This window comes from Elephantulus edwardii, unplaced genomic scaffold, assembly GCF_000299155.1.
Source record: "Elephantulus edwardii isolate Elephantulus edwardi_28Jun2011 unplaced genomic scaffold, EleEdw1.0 scaffold00047, whole genome shotgun sequence".
Taxonomy (NCBI): domain Eukaryota; kingdom Metazoa; phylum Chordata; class Mammalia; order Macroscelidea; family Macroscelididae; genus Elephantulus; species Elephantulus edwardii.
In genome coordinates, this window is record NW_006399797.1 from 15493272 (window position 1) to 15509472 (window position 16201).

Genomic DNA, 16201 nt, shown 5'->3' on the forward strand with positions numbered 1-16201 from the left:
TGAGAATTAAGGTGGAAAGTGGATTTCTTTGCTGATTTCTGGTTCTACGTGCTCTTTGCTTAGAGAGTGAGTAGAATGGCCAGGGATGGATATAGCCACGAGAGCTAGGCTACTGCTGTGATCTGAAAGTGGTGTGGGTACCCCCTTTGAAGCTGTCTGCCCTGTGACCAGCACTCTTACTACTATTCATTCTGGTAATGCTTTAGGGAACAGAGAGGGGTCTTTCCACCCCAGAGGCCGTGGTCTTTGGCTCCCTAGCCTCTGCTCTTTCAATTCTTCATGGTTTTCCTCCAGACCAGAAAATTCCATTTGAGGAAGGGGTGGTGGTGGTACCTTTCATCTGAAATTGGATGGTTGCTCCACTGGGACAGAGTAGGCTCACACTGCTGCCTCCCTCTGCACTTGGCCCAGCTGCTTGGAGGATTTATGGCAGCGAAAATAGAGGCAAGAGGAACAGAATTTAGGTCCAGGTCCCAAGCAGTCAAGAGAAAAGGGTCTGTTTGGCTTTCCCTCCCTGTCTCTCCCAGCTCCCACACTGACCCTTGTAAATAAATGGCGTGGTCTTCATTGTGAAAAAAAAAAAAAAAAAAAGAAATGGTGGCAAATGAAATATACAACTATAGTGTCTGTAGTAGTACACTGAGTTTTCTCATTTATGTATCAAATTCTTTTTTTTTTTTTTAAATAAACTTTGGTAGTTTGCTCAGAAGTTAACAGGTTAATAATGTAAGATTAAACCAAGAAAAAGCAAACCAATTACCATTGTGTACATTCTGATTCATGTCAACTCTTAATTGTGTTTCTAAGGCTGTAAATCTTAATGGAAAGAGAGTGCCTTATCTTTTCTTCTGTGGAGTAGCTGATACATTTTTCACAACTGACCTTTTAGTTAGCAGTCCAACATGTAATATACCAGGGATCCTTATTATTTTAGATTGTTATTTTGCCGTTACAGGGTTTTTTTTAGCAAAACAAGTGAAAGTGGTTTATTAAGGCATAGCTAGTGAAAGGCCATGGAAAAGAGTAAAAGTGAAAAAGGAAAAAAGAGGGAAGGGGGAAGGACCCCTTGGAAAGATGGGTGAAATCAGGTCTCACAGCATGTTGTCAGTACAAAAGTAGAGCAAGAGAACAGATTTTTATTACTCAGTTTATATTATGTTTCAGGTTAGTAGAATTAATGTCAGTTTATTTTCAATCTTGTCACACCCTAATAATTCCTTTTAATGTCATTTATTTTGTAACATCTTTATTATGTTGTTGCTGTTGTGTACCATAGAGTCAGAAATGACCCATAGCTGACTCCAGCGGGTTTTCAGAGGCAGCTAATTGCACAGGAGGAGACTGCCTATCCTCCCCTGGAGCAGCTGGTGGCCTTGAACTGCATGCTGCTTCTTGCCTCGAGGCCACCAGAGCTCCATCGATCTTTATTATATATACTAAATGAAATTTCTATGTAGTGTAACATACTTATAGGTACAACTTAAGAAAAATGAGAGTAATGCCTTAACCATAATACTAAACAAAACAGAAGTGCCTTATAGTAATACACACTTCAGTATAGTCATGCTCATGTGTGACTGCCCATTTAAAATGAAGTTGCTTTCAGTGGATAATGTTGCATTTGAGAACCTTTGTTCTGTTTGTAGAAGAAATCACCTTATTATTTAAGAAATAATTTATTATTTGAGAAAAATTGCCCATCTTTCTCCCATAGAGCTTCTGGTGGCTACCAGAAAGATGCCACCTTTGGTTTAGCAGCACAACTCCCTATGGACTATGCTACTCTAGTTGACTAAGAGATAGTTATTATTCTGTGACATTGAGTCAGGATCAACCTATAGCTGATCCTACAGTAGGTTTTCAGAGGTCTTAAATCACGTGGGAGGAGATTGCCTATCTTTGTCCCACAGAGCAGCTGGTGGATTTGAACCGTGTGAATTGCTCATATAGGGGACACATACTTAGTGTGTGTTGGAAGGTTAAGTTATGTAAAAGGTTTGACCTGATATGGTGTCTATTAAGTAATTCTTTCTAGTTTGTGATTCTGTGCTTTGCTTTTCTTCAGAACCATTGGATTCTGGCACGTCTGTGAGTGAAAATAGGTGTCATCTTGAAGACAGGAGTGATCAAAAGGTAATCTTTCAATTTTCACATTCTAGTATTTTGTTTCTTGAAAGTTGGAAAGGTTTACTTAAATCAAGAATTTTTAGCTTCCTAGTGGTATAGGTTTAGTTCTTCTACGGTCTTTTTTTTTCTTCTTGAATGCTTAGGACTCTGTGCAAGAGTTACAGGAAGAGAAACCATCATCTTCCAATTTGATTTCTAGACCAACTACCTCATCTAGGAGGAGAGCAAGAAGTGAGACAGGTATGTATGAATATCACATTGGCACAGACAGCCTTCTGGTGATGTTTCTCTAATGAAGTTGTTAGCACTCTTAGGTTAAATGGAATTGCCCTTTTTCAGTTTAAATGAACAAATTTCTGATATTTTATATTTATGTGATTTTATTTGGTTTAAAATTGTTCTTTTAGAACATATTTTTCTGATTGTCTATAAGTGCCACAGTTCAGTGTGCACAATTAGAATTTATAAGCTTTCTCTCATTTCTTTATATTAATAGGCAGGGTGAACTCTACTTCACCGTTAATTTTTGGTTCTTGGATACCTTGTTGTTCAGTGCCATCAAGTCAAATATGACTCAGTGATTTTATGAACCACACATAGATCTGAACCTTGCCCTATCCTATGCTATCATAATCTCTTACAGGCTCAAACCACTTGTTGCAGTCATTGTGTTGATCCATCTTATTAGATACCTTGTTTTGTACCATCGAGTTGGAACTGACCCACAGTTGACCCTCCAGCAGGTTTACAGAGGCAGTTAATTGCATGGGACAGAATTGTCCCATTCTTCTCCATGGAGCAGCTGGTGGACTTGAACTGCATTCCTTGCCCCTAGCTTCTGCCACTAATATACATACTTTTAGCAGTTAAAAAAATTCAGTAGTTTCTTTAAGTAAACTGATAAATCTCTGTGCAGTAATATACCAATGAATTTGAATTAAATAACATCTTAGGAAGGAAGAAATGGTAAAAAGGTTGAAAACATTTTTACAAAGAAAAGTAATAAGCAAGCTCTGGTGGCTAGAGGCAAGAAAGAAGCTTCACTGCAATCCCAGAGGTTCATGTTTTGAATCCCTCAGATGCTCTGCTGGAGAAGGAGGGACAATCTCCTCCTGTATAGTGAGATCACAAAATAGTAAATAAAAAACCAAAACAGAGCAAAAAACAAGAAAAGTAATAGACTGTTAGGTGATTCAGAATATGTGATAAGTCATAGCTAAAATATTATGCCTTAGGTATGAGAAAAGTACATTATTTAAGTAGACTAGACAAGTCCAGGATAGTCTTTTAGATTAGGCAGAGTGGGATAAATGATTCTGGTGATGGGAGAATCAAGATAACCTTGATTCTCGTTAATATCATTCAACTGAGATCATCTCTTCCATGGAATGCCTGTGAATTTAGACCAGAATTTATAAACTAGTTGCACAGAAGAACATAAAAACAGTGTTGGAAGATGTAGAATGTTTTGGGAATTCATAGGGAAAAAAGAAATGACTGGGTCAAAAGAAAAATGGAGTGAGCAAATCTCTTATTAGTTTTCAGGCATGTGAATTAACTTTCATGACCTTTCTTGGTGTATTAAAAACTGCTGTAATCATCCTTGCACCTAAATCCTTAAATAATTTGCAGGTATTTCCCTTGGGTAGAGGGAAATTTTCCTCCAAATGTTGACCCCTCCATTCTCTAAAGATCTCACAAATACTAGACAGTAATCCCATTTTTTGTGTGTGTGTGTGTGTGAGTGTACAGTCAAATCAGATCTGACTGGTACAGGAGGAGATTGTCCCTCCTTTTCCCGGCAGAGCATCTGGTGGAAATAATCCCATTTTTTAAAATATGTGTGTGTGTGTGTGTGTATGTATATTTTTTTAAAAATCTATTTCATTTGAGTAAAAGTTTACAAATCTCATTTTAATTATCCTGGTAAGTGAAAAATGCTGTCTCATTTCTGATTGCATTTCCTTGTTTATTAGTAGCTTGCGAATCTTTGTATTTTTTTTAGTAATTTGACCTTATTTTAAAGATGAGATTTATCTTCTCGATTTATTGGAGAATCTTGAATAATATTGGCATTCACTATTTTCTCTTAAAAATATTGTGAAGAGTTTCTTCTAGTCTGACATTGTCTATTTATGATATATATTTTGCCATGTAACAGTTGACGTAATGTAATCTTGGTAGTGCTTTGAAGGCTTTGTGGTGTTTTGTCATATTTCACTTTTCTATACTGCCTTGGAAGAATATTTTCTTATAGATATTGAATGATAACTCTTTTTTTTATCTCACTTTATACTTACATTCACATGGAATTGCTTTTTATGTCTGGGGCTTGGGATTACATTGGATAACATTTTTTTAAAAAATTTTATTATTATTAATTTTAATGAAAATTTACAGGAACTTTGGATTTCTATTCATTCATTGTTGTACTTTTCTCAATGCCCACGCCTCCCCCTAGTACACTCTTCTCTTTGAAAAGTAAAAGAAAAATTCCTTCATTGTTTTACAATCCCTCCCCCCAGGTCCACTCCACTATGCAGCCTTCGCTCTGGACTCCTGTCATGACAAAAACGCCTAATAACATATCCCTTTTAAACAGTTTTCTCCCTCATCTGTTGCAGTGTAGTATACATTATTGAACTCATCTTTCTCAGTCTCCCTCCCCCTCCCTGATGTCAGTCCTGTTTGACAATAGTGGCACCATGCAGTATTTGTCCTTTTGTGACTATTTTACTCAGCATAATGTCTTCCAGGTCACCCATTTTGAATAATACTGCATGAGTTCCTTGTTTTTCAGTGCTACACAGTATTCCATTGTGTGAATCTATCACAGCTTCTCTATCCATTCGTTTGTTGATGGGCACTTAGGTTATTTCCAACTCTTTGCTACTGTGAACAAAGCCACATTAAACATGGGTGTGCATATATCTGTTTGGATGTCAGTTATGGTCTCTTTGGGGTATATCCCCAGTGGTGGAATTGCTAGGTCAAATGGTATCTCTATTTGCTACTTTTTGAGAAAGCGCCACACCACCTTCCCTAGTGGTTGCACCATTTTACACTCCCACCAACAGTGAATAAGGGTGCCAATGGATAACATTTCTTTTTTTTTTTGGGGGGGGGGATAACATTTCTAATCCCTGATCTGTTAGCCTTCTTACTTCTTAGTTACTATAATTATGTATTAGAATATATACTTATATATGTGTATATATTTCTCAGAATATGTTATCAGAATACTCTCCAGTTAAACAGCTTTTATGTGTAAAATTTAGTGATAGGGATTAGCATTCTAACTTTCAAAGTCATATAACTAAAGTAAAATTAATAAATTTCATTGGTTTTTATTACTTTTGAAAGTAACAGTTCTGAAGAATACCATTTTTTTAATTAATTTTAATGAAAGTTTACAGAGACTTAGGGTTTCCAGTCATTCATTGTTGCACTTTTCTCCCTGCTCCCCCCCTCCCCCCACCAATTCACTCTTCTCCTTGAAAAGTAAAACTTTGGTTGTTATGCAGTCCCTTCCCCCAAGTCCACTCCACTGTGCAGGCTTCATTCTGGATTCCTGTGACAGTAATACCCAATTACATATCCCTTTTAGCACGTTACTGCACACTTTTAAATTGATGACCATGTTTAGAAACACATTTTGCCATCATTTGCAACAACATGTTAAAACAGTTCTCTTCCTCATCTGTTTCTATGCAGAGTAGATCATTCCTCCTCCTCCTCTGTCTTTTCTCAACCCCGATGTCAGTCCCATTTTACAGTGGTGGCCCTAAGCAATATTTGTCCTTTTGTGACTGAGATATTTCACTCAACATAATGTCCTCCAGGGTCATCCATTTTGCATAATATTTCATGAGTTCCTTGTTTTTCAATGCTGCATAGTATTCCATTGTATGACTATACCAGAGTTTCTCTATCCATTTGTTTGTTGATGGACACTTGGGTTGTTTCCTGCTCTTTGCTGTTGCGAACAAAGCCACAATAAACATGGATCTGCATTTATCTGCGTGGGTGGCGGTTATGCTTTCTTTAGGGTATATTCCCAGTAGTGGAATTGCTGGGACAAATGGTATTTCTATTTGCAACTTTTTGAGAAAGCGCCATACAGTCTTCCTAGTGGTTGCACCATTTTACACTCCCACCACTAGTGAATAAGGGTTCCAGTTTCTCCACAACCTCACCAGCATTTGTTGTTTGCTGCTTTGTTGAATTTTGCTCTTCTTATTGGAGTGAGATGATATCTCATAGTTGTTTTGATTTGCATCTCTCTTAGAGCTAGGGATTTTGAACATTTCTTCATGTGCTTGTTGGCCATCTGAATGTCTTCTTTGGTGAAGTGTTTGTTCATATCCTGTACTCATTTTTTAATTGGGTTATTTACCTTTACCTTGTTGTGGTGTAATTCTAGATAGAAGTCCCTTGTCTGACAGATTTTTTTCCCCAATCAGTGGCTTCCCTTTTTACCCTTTTGGAGGAGTTTTTGGATGTGCATAAGAATACTATTTAAAGAAATACAACTGTTCTTTTCACAAAAATTTTATTCTGAAGTTTGGTCTTGAGAGAAAAAGGAAACACTCTAGATAGATATCATTATTGTGAGTTATAAAAATAAGTTTCCAAAAGATTAAAATGACTTCCCTCTTGCTCACTTGTACAGTTTAAAATTTTGTGATTGAACAACAGTTTAGAGAGCAGGCTGATTTTCTTTTTGACAGTTTGTACACATTGTGTTTTGTGATAACCGGTTGCAATCCCCACAGTGCAGCTCTTACTTCCTCCTTGTGTTTATTGTTCCCATTCATCCTTCTATCCTAACCTTTCCTACTTTCTAAGTTTTATTCCTGGGCAAGTGCTGCCCTTTTGATCTGGATAGTTGGTTGTTTTAAGGAGTGAGTAAAGCTTGAGGTTTTGGTGCACCTTATTGGGCAGTGTGTTATTTGGATTAAGGAAGGACCATAGTCTGGAGGGTTTTAAATGCTTATTACAGTACTCTCAACTGGACAGATAACAAGAAAAAATGTTAACTTTAGGGATGTTAGTACCAACTCAGTATTTTCTATTGTTTTATTAAACTTAAATTTCAGTACATCTAGCTATGAAAACAGCTCTAATTCCTACATAAATTGTAGCGTCTGTGCCTTCAATTTAACTCTGACTTATAGTGACACTTTGTGTAACACAATGAAACTCTTTCTTTTACAACCCTCATGATCTCTATTGTATTTAAATTCCTTGTTAAGTCTTTATCACGGAGGGTCTCCTTCCTTTTCACTAGCTCTCCATTTTTAAGTCTGAGGTCCTACGCCAGAATCCTGCCCCTTTTTTTCACCTTTGTCCAAAGTATGTGAGTTGAAGTTTTACCGTCTTTGCTTCTAAAGAACATTCTGACTACACTTCTTCCACAACAGATTTATTTTTTTGGTGATCGTGGTACTTTACACACCAGAATTCAAAAGCATCATTGCTTCTGTTCCTTCTTCATTGGCCCAACTTTTACATGTGTGTGACTGTGGCTTTTATCAAATGCAGCTTAGTCTTTTTTTTTTTTTATTAACGAAAATTTGCAGATTTTGGAATTGCATTCATTCATTGTTAGACTTTTCTCCCTTCCCAGACCTCCCCCGCAGCTTAGTCTTAAAGTGACATCCTTGCTTTTGCACTTTAAAGAGACCTTTGGCCGTAGATATGTCCAGTGCAATTCATTGTTGGATAGAATATTACTTCTGTGGTTGTTGACTGTGGACCCAAATAAAAATAGAGGATGAAATCCATGACAGATTATAGCTCAACAAATTAATTAACTTTCCCCCTTAAACCTCCAGAACTAAATTCAAATGAACTGTCCAGTGAAGTACAAAGAAAACGGCACAGATCTGACAATGTTTCCCTTTCCTTCGATGAAAGTGTCGCACTGTGTGTCATAAGGGAGATATGTTGTGAAAGAAGCAGCAGCAGTGAGTCAACAGAAACGCCATCAAATCCGGTAATCATTTCGTTTTCAGTAGAAGAAGCCTCTCTTTTTAGAAAAAATCCTCCTCTGGTAATCCTAATAAATATACAGATAAAACACACATGTATGATGTGATTTTGCTACTAAGCAAAGTGATAAAATCGTCTTTTAAATAAAGCTGCTCTGTAGGAGCCCTCCTCTCTCCAGGTTTGGAGAGAATGGTAGAAGTTTGTTGAATTGCAATGAAGTATGCTGGTAAAACCAATATTGTTATTAATGTCACCATATATTTTGGAGAATCTTTCTAGGTCACTGCACTACTAATGGTAATTTAAAATAAATTGGAGTGTTATTAAGTGCCATGGAGTCCAGTATAACTCAGTTATCCTGTGAACAACACAACTGAACCTTGTCTACCCTGTGCTATCCTTATCTCTTGACAGCCTTGACCCCATTGCCATAGTCACTCTATCAATCCATCTCGTCGAGGGTCTTGTCTCTTTCACTGACCCTTTGTGTATGAATTGTCAAAATCTGAAAGTTACACATTTTAAAAATTAAGAGACCCAAAATTGATTTAATTGGACATTTTGGGATTCCAAGGTAAATATATCTTAAACTTTTAGAGTTAAGAAATTTTTAATTGCACCATTAACAAGTCAGCACAGTCTGAGTTTAATATTTGCATACATTGAACTAGGCATGAATAAAGTTAATAAACCATTTTTTGGTTTATTAAAATCATGAAATACAAGTGTATTTTTTATTGCTTGGATGATGAGGAAGTATAATACTTTCTGATTACTAATGCAGAATGACGAACCATGATCCAGGAATAAGATTTTGCTGATTAGAGTTACTGACAGGTTGAATGTTTTATTTCTTATTAAACATTTCTCTTTATATTATTGTTAAAATGTAAGTATTTCTTTTTAATTAGACAATGTCTAATTCTGTATACTCCTTACTTTTAATATAGGAGACCGAACCAAATGTGATAGTGGCCCTGTTCTTTGGTGTGTTGTCTATGTTTGAATGGATACACTTAAAGTCTCTAGAGTTAGCATGTAGCAGAGCTGTTACGTATGTCGGCCACTAGATGGCAAGGTGAGCTCCTGCTCAGCTTGACTGCAAGCTTTTCAGTAAATAATTTAGGTTCCTTTTCTATACCTGATTTCATAATTGACATTTGAGATACATTGATAATCAGGGAGATGTGTTTTTTGCCCTCATGACAATAAAGACAATGAACAATTAAATAATTAAAGCATATAATTGTCGTTGTTATGTGCCATTGAGTTGCTTGCGACTCATAGTGACCCTGTGTACAACAGCCCTTTTAAAACCTGCCCTATCCTGTGCCAATCGCACTCTCTGACACACCCACCCTGATTACCCCAGTCACTGAATCAGTCCACCTCATAGAGGGCCTTCCCCTCCTGCGCTCTCCCTCCACCCTCCCAAGCATGATGTCCCTCCCCAAGGACCGGTCCCTCCTTATATCCCAAGTATGTCAGACGAAGCCTCAGAATACTTGCCTCCAAGGAGCAGCCCAGTTTAATCCTCTCCAGGATGAACCTGTTTGTTTTCTTCGCAGTCCATGGTACCCTCAATACTCATTCAGATTATTTAGGGTAATGGTGGGGTTAGAGAGTAAAGGTACAGATGGAAGAATGACAGATTTCAGACAGGTTGTGGAAAATTGTAAATTGATAAATGATTGAAGAATAAAAAGGATCTATCTAAAGAGGCAAGAATATTTCTCTGAGTGCAATTTCATGTGCAAAATCTTTTAGATGGGAAAAGCTTAATTGAGTAACTAGACGATATTTGTCCATTAGCAAAAACTTAACACTTTTCTAGTTAGTACTATTAGCACATTGTTTCATCTGCCTGAACTTGACCAGAAGCTGGCTATCATGTGAGTATAAAGTATACTACTTCAGAATAGATTATACCATCAGCAAAACATAGAGCTTATGAGTATATGTGCCTAAGAATGGACTCCAGTTTTTTATGTTTGGTAATTTGATCCATTCATTTTTTAAAACAGCTGTTCCCCATTTAGCTTGTAATCTTTGTAAACATTGTATTGAAATTTTAGCTAAATATTTAGAGGCTTTGTTTTGGTTTTATATGTGGTATAAAGCGCGATCAAAACACTCTAGAAAGTGTTTCTCTTTTTTTCTTTCTATTGAAAGTCTGTTATGTTTAGACTAAGTTCTTGGTTGTAAAAGCTTTTGGCTTGATTAATCTCCTCCCCCTCCCTTTAAGAGAACATTATGACCACTGATTGTGTAGGGAGAAGATCCTTTTTGATGTTTTAGTTAAAGGAAGTATATTCTCTCTGGTTTTTTATTCAAATTCTGAAAGTAGAGCCTCATTCTAGGTTCTGTGTTAAGCATTGTACATCATGGTATCTTCATGATTTGAGCAGCTTCACCTCAATTTTGTGCAGTGGAAAGCTTAAGCCTTGGGAGTTTTTATGACTTAGATCTGAGGACCCACCATGAGTAATTGTTACAAATGGAATTCATATGAAAACCAAGTATTTCTGAATATAGACTATAGGTATCTTTCCAAATCAAGCATGGCCAACATATTTTAAAAGTACATTAAGTTTCTAGGTCATTGATTTTTGAATATCAGTTAAGACTTTAAAAAACAACTCTTACTATTACTGTGTTTCATGGTAGTACTCTATAGTGTCTTTCTGTCATTATACAGTTATAAGAAAGTAGCCATAAACTGTAGATAATTTGAATCAACATGTGTCTGTTTTAATATAAAATTTATTTGCAAAAAATTGCATACCCATTCAGTTTGCTGAACTTTGGCCTTGTGTAGAAACGAGCAGAAAATAGGACCTACAGGGCACAGGTTCTGGAGCATCTTTCTGAAAGGGTCAGAGGAAGTGAGAATAGACCCTCACTGCGCCAGAGTAGAAAGCAGCTAAAGAGCCCATTGCCCAGCCCTGTGGTGCTCTAGAGCCACAGCAGCAGCAAGAGGTTCATTTAGTCATTGTTGACTCACAGCTGTGGTACTGAGAAGGGGTTAATTAGGGAAGTAGAAGAGTAGGGGAAGCAAAGAATATCACCCAGTGCAAATTCAAAGTTTAGTCCAAGAGTCCAAAGGCACAATTCCTCAATTAGTCCAGGCTCTGGTTTCAGTTCAGCAACACAAATAAGAGGCCTCTGGTTTTCTCAGTTATCCAGCAAGTTTTGACTCAGAGCAGTTACAAGTCGGGTTCTCCTTCAGGCATCCAGCAAGAACAACAAAACTTTTAACTGAGGCCAGCACAAATGCAAGAAGCCTCTGGTCATACCTTAGCACGGTTTCTCCACAGCAGTGCCAGTCTCTACACCACCATCACCGGGGTCTCCCTCAAGTCTTATCAGTCCTAAAGTCTTCCTGCTACAACTTTTGCCACTCAGTGTGGGAACGAGTCTTCCTTATCCTAGTCCCACAGCTGTTGATAATTTGCAAGCCCATGTGTCTGCAGTTAAGGTAAAAGGAGACCAGAGAGAGCTTAATATAATGGCTTTAAAAAAAACAACACAACTTTTTTGGCTAACTCTGCAGCCCTACAGGATACTTTCTGAGACTTATTTTTTTTTTCTTCTTTGCTTCCTTACTCTGAAAGTAGTACAGTGAAAGCTTTTTAAGTTAATTCAAGTGTTTGATAAGATACACAGAATGATTCTCAGAGTTCATTGTAAAAAAATTTATCTCAATAGTTAATGCTAACAGCTAGCATTCTACCAATCTGTGTGAATGAAATAAAGATTTTAGGACACAATTTTAGTGCCAGCAGTATTTATAGTTCAGGTAAACATGAATGCAAAGTTGTACTTTATAAAGTATATGTGTGAGAAAATATAAAGCTCAGTTATAGAAGTAGTAAAGTTAAGAGGTAGAGCTCTACCAGTAAAGGTATTGATGGAAGTTTTGCCAAAATTAGCATCTAGAAACTTTGTTTACTACAGTTAAAGAGGGAAAGTGCACAGATTAAAATTCCAAGATTGATTTAGAAAAAGAATTCAACCATATTGAGTAGAGATGTTTACATAATTGGAGATAACATGAAGATATTAATATTGTCATGCTGTATGTATCTTAGGAGCTCAATTGTTCTAATGCACAGCATAACAGACTGTTAACTGAAAGGTCAGCAGTTTGAATCCACCAGCTGCTCCATGGGAGAAGATGGGCAATCTCCTCCCATAAAGAGTTAAATCCTTAGAAACTTAATGGAGGAGGGTTGTTAGGAGTTGAAACGATGGCACTGGGTTTGTTTTTTGATAGTATCTTGAGTATCAAGAGACTTTGGCCTTTTTCCTTTATGTAATGGCGTTTGAATAGAGAAATGATACTAATAAAGTAATAAGCCAAAATTTTAGTATAGTTACTGTGTATTGTGGAAGCAAACTGATCCATAGCTGACTCTGCAACAGGTTTTCAAAGGCAGTAAATTGCACAGGAGTAGATTGTCCAGCTTTTTCCCCACAGAGCAGCTCGTGAATTTGCACCATATGCCCGTAGGTAAACAATGCAGTTCCTTACCACTAGGTCACTGGAGCTCCCTTTTAATGTAGTGCAAGTTGTATTTAAGAATTAAACAGAGTCAGAAACCTGTTACAGAAGTTGAGCAGTTCCCAGTTCATTGCTGTCGAGTTGGAACTGACTCTCTGACAGGTTTCAAAAAAATCAAGGAAGAGATTGCCCATTTTTCTTGAACCATGAGAGAGGTGCAGTCTCTGAGTTAAGAGTGTAACTGATGGACTACGCCACAAGAGTGCTCTAATTTTAGTTACTTATTACTTTTCTTTATAGGATCTTGATGCTGGTGAAGGTGAACATTCTACTAATTGGTTAGAGCAGGAATCAGTTTCAGATCAATTCAGTGTAGAATTTGAAGTTGAATCTATTGATTCAGAAGATTATAACCTTAGTGAAGAAGGACAGGAACTCTCGGATGAAGATGATGAGGTAGATCTTTTAATTTAATTATATTTGAAATGAAAAAATATTTCTAAGTTCATTAACTTTGATAAAATGAACGTTAGCATATTCAAATTTTGTTTGAATCTTTCGTTTTCTTTATAATTTGTTCATAATGGACTATTTTAAAAAATACTTAACTAGTTGTTCCCTTTTAAATTGAATTTGCTTTTTATGGAATGATACTTGTGCACAGTTAAATAGTGCCCTAGAATTGTTCACGGAGGTGGCTATCTTCAGCATCTCTGTAATTTATAAAAGAAAAGTGCTTATATTCTATTATCTTTTTATCATGATATGTAAGGATTTCCTTTTCATTTATCTGTTTTTACACTTCTGTGTAAAATCAAATCCATTTTGACTCTAGGCTCAGAATTTCTCTTATGTAGAAATAGAATTTACTACTAAGCCAAGTTTCTGGTTTAAAAAGAATTGGTGATGACGCTAATGAATTTTTTCTTCCAGGTTTATCGAGTTACTGTGTATCAAGCAGAAGAGAGTGATACAGATTCATTTGAAGATGACCCTGAAATTTCTTTAGCTGTAAGTATGTGTGTGTATTTTTTGAAATAAAAATGATGTCTGGTGTACAACCAGGAATCAATTAGTTTTTATAAAATTAAAATGTTAAAATTGAGACACTGTTCCTTATTTATTGTGTTAGAATCTATTCCTGTATTTTACGTTCATGTCCTGGAATTTGAACTTTTAAGACCTTTTTTTATGAAAAACTTCAGTTATGTGTCACGTAGAGAATTTTGAAGTAAGCACAACATAGTACATTGTATATACAGTGTACCCATGCCACAACTTTAGCTATTACTAATATTTTGGAGGTTTTATTGAATAAATATTTTTAATATTTACTTGTATTAGTTAATGTGATAGGAATTGCCACTGAAAAAAATTAGGACTTAGATTACTTCACTGGGTTCCTCAGTTGTTGGCTCTTTAAATCATAAAACTTTGCTTTTATTAACTAATAGAAACCTTTTTTTGACAAGTTTGAAACCAGAATGGAGTCCATGCCCTTGCTGCTACTGCCCTTTTTTGTCAGGAAAGACAGCTTATGGCAAATTTTGTGTGTTCAGCATTAAGGCAAGAACAATACTTTAGTTAATGGAGGGAGATAGTGATAAGGGGGCATTTTGTTACCCAGATTTTGTGGTGGAAAGCTTTGGGATAAGGAAGTTGGAATAAGGAAGAAGCATGGAGTAGTTACAACAGTGCAGAGGATAGACCAATATGTATTGTTAGGTGCTATCAAGTCAAGTACAGAGCAACCCTGTGAACAACAAACCTGTCTTATGCTCTATCATCCTTATCATTTCTGACACATTCAAGCCCATAGCTGCAGTCACTGTCAATTCTTATGGAGGGTCTTCCTCTTTTTTGGCTGACCCTTCACCTTTTTGAGCATGATTTCCAAGGAATTGCCTTTCCTAGCAGCATGTCCAGATGGTGTGAGATGAAGCTTCTCCTTCCTTGCTTCCAAGAAGCACTCTGGGTGTACTTTTTCTAAGACCTATATGTTTGATCTTTTGACAGTCCATGTGATACTCAGTATTGTTCTCTAACTCCACAATTCAAAGGCATCTATTCTTCTGTAATTCTTATTCATTGTTCAGCTCTCAGGCATAGCAGAATGATTGAAAAGACCATGACCTGGTGAGGTACACCTTAGTCTTCATATTAGCATCACTGGTCAGTATTTTAGAAAGGTCTCTGACAGCGATAACAGGCTTTAGCTGGCAAAGATTGCTATGAAAATAATGTTTTAGCATTTGCTCTATGGTTGCAGTTAGGGAGCTCATTTGAACCCAATTTTAGAGCACAGTTGAACCCTGGCTGTGGAACACAATTTAAGCAGTCCACATCTTTTCAGTCATTGGCTGTGAATCTGAGAACTGGACAGTGAATAAGGATGACAGAAGAATCAATGCCTTTGAGCTGTGGTGTTGGTGAGGAGCTCTGAATATCTCATGGACTGCCAAAAGAACAACAAATCAGTCTTGGAAAAAGTGCATTTGGGCACTTTGGACATGTAGGAGACCCTATCCTAGGACGTCATGCTTGGAAAGGTGGGAAAAAGAAAGAAGACCGCCAGTGAGATGCATTGACAGATTGACTGCATCAGTGGCTTCTTGTGTGTCAGATTGAGGCTGGCACAGCATAGGACAGGGTTCAGGTCTGTTATTCATAGGGTTGCTCTTAGTTATATTAGACTTGATGGCACCTTAACAGCAGCCCAAGAAGAGTGATCTGTGGCCTATATCTGTAGGGATTTGAGCTGCTAACCCAAAAGCCTCACTCCTTTAGTAATTTGAATCCACCAGTGACTCTGTGGTGGGAAAGATGGGTAGTCTCCTCCCTTACAATTTTACTGTACATAGCCTTGGAAACCCAGTATAAATTCTGAGTTGATAGCAATGAATAGAGGATGAGACTATAGAAAATTGGAAGGCTTTGGTTTTCCTAGAAGAGGCAAGTTTCTCTTTGTTCTAGAATTCTCAAGAGAGTAGGGACAGGTCTTTTATAGAATATAAGATCACATTGCCCTTGCTGCAGCTAAACAAGCAACTGTATTTAATCATGTCCCGGCACGGATAACTTTACAGTTGTGATTACTGTTACAGTAAATACATTTTTAGTTTGAGAGTTCTCCAATATGGTGTGATTGAGAGGAAATACACACACACACACACTGTTTCTCTCTCACTTTCTCTCTCTCAAAAATTCTTACTTGAAGGAGACTCTTGGAAGTTGAAATATAAAGTAAAAATGCTAAAAATTGTGCTGAACGATATATTTTACCTCATTTATACCAAAGTGTTAGCAGTGCTATGATAATTATTAAGGGCTTTCAGAAATTGACTCTCTTATTTAATTTTAGGACTATTGGAAATGTACTTCATGCAGTGAAATGAATCCCCCTCTCCCACCACATTGTAATAGATGTTGGGCACTTCGTGAGAATTGGTTTAATGAAGATAAAAGGAAAGACAAAGAGGAAATGCTTGAGAGCAACAAACTAGAAAGCACAGCACAGGAAGAAGAAGGTTTTGATGTTCCTGATTGTAAAAAGACTACAGTGACTGACTCCAAAGA

General features: G+C 36.9%; 1 protein-coding gene across 1 annotated transcript in view; it reads left to right on the forward strand.

Moving 5' to 3' along the window:
• The window catches only part of MDM2 (MDM2 oncogene, E3 ubiquitin protein ligase), a gene marked incomplete at its 3' end in the record, with an annotated part of 40721 nt that extends 24522 nt beyond the window's left edge, over positions 1-16199 (forward strand). Inside the window, exons 5-10 of the mRNA XM_006886105.1 lie at positions 2066-2133; positions 2271-2367; positions 7965-8125; positions 12926-13081; positions 13559-13636; positions 15987-16199. Of these exons, the coding sequence (XP_006886167.1) occupies positions 2066-2133; positions 2271-2367; positions 7965-8125; positions 12926-13081; positions 13559-13636; positions 15987-16199 (773 nt within the window). The remainder of the gene's footprint in view (positions 1-2065; positions 2134-2270; positions 2368-7964; positions 8126-12925; positions 13082-13558; positions 13637-15986) is intronic.
• Between the last annotated feature and the right edge of the window lie 2 nt (positions 16200-16201).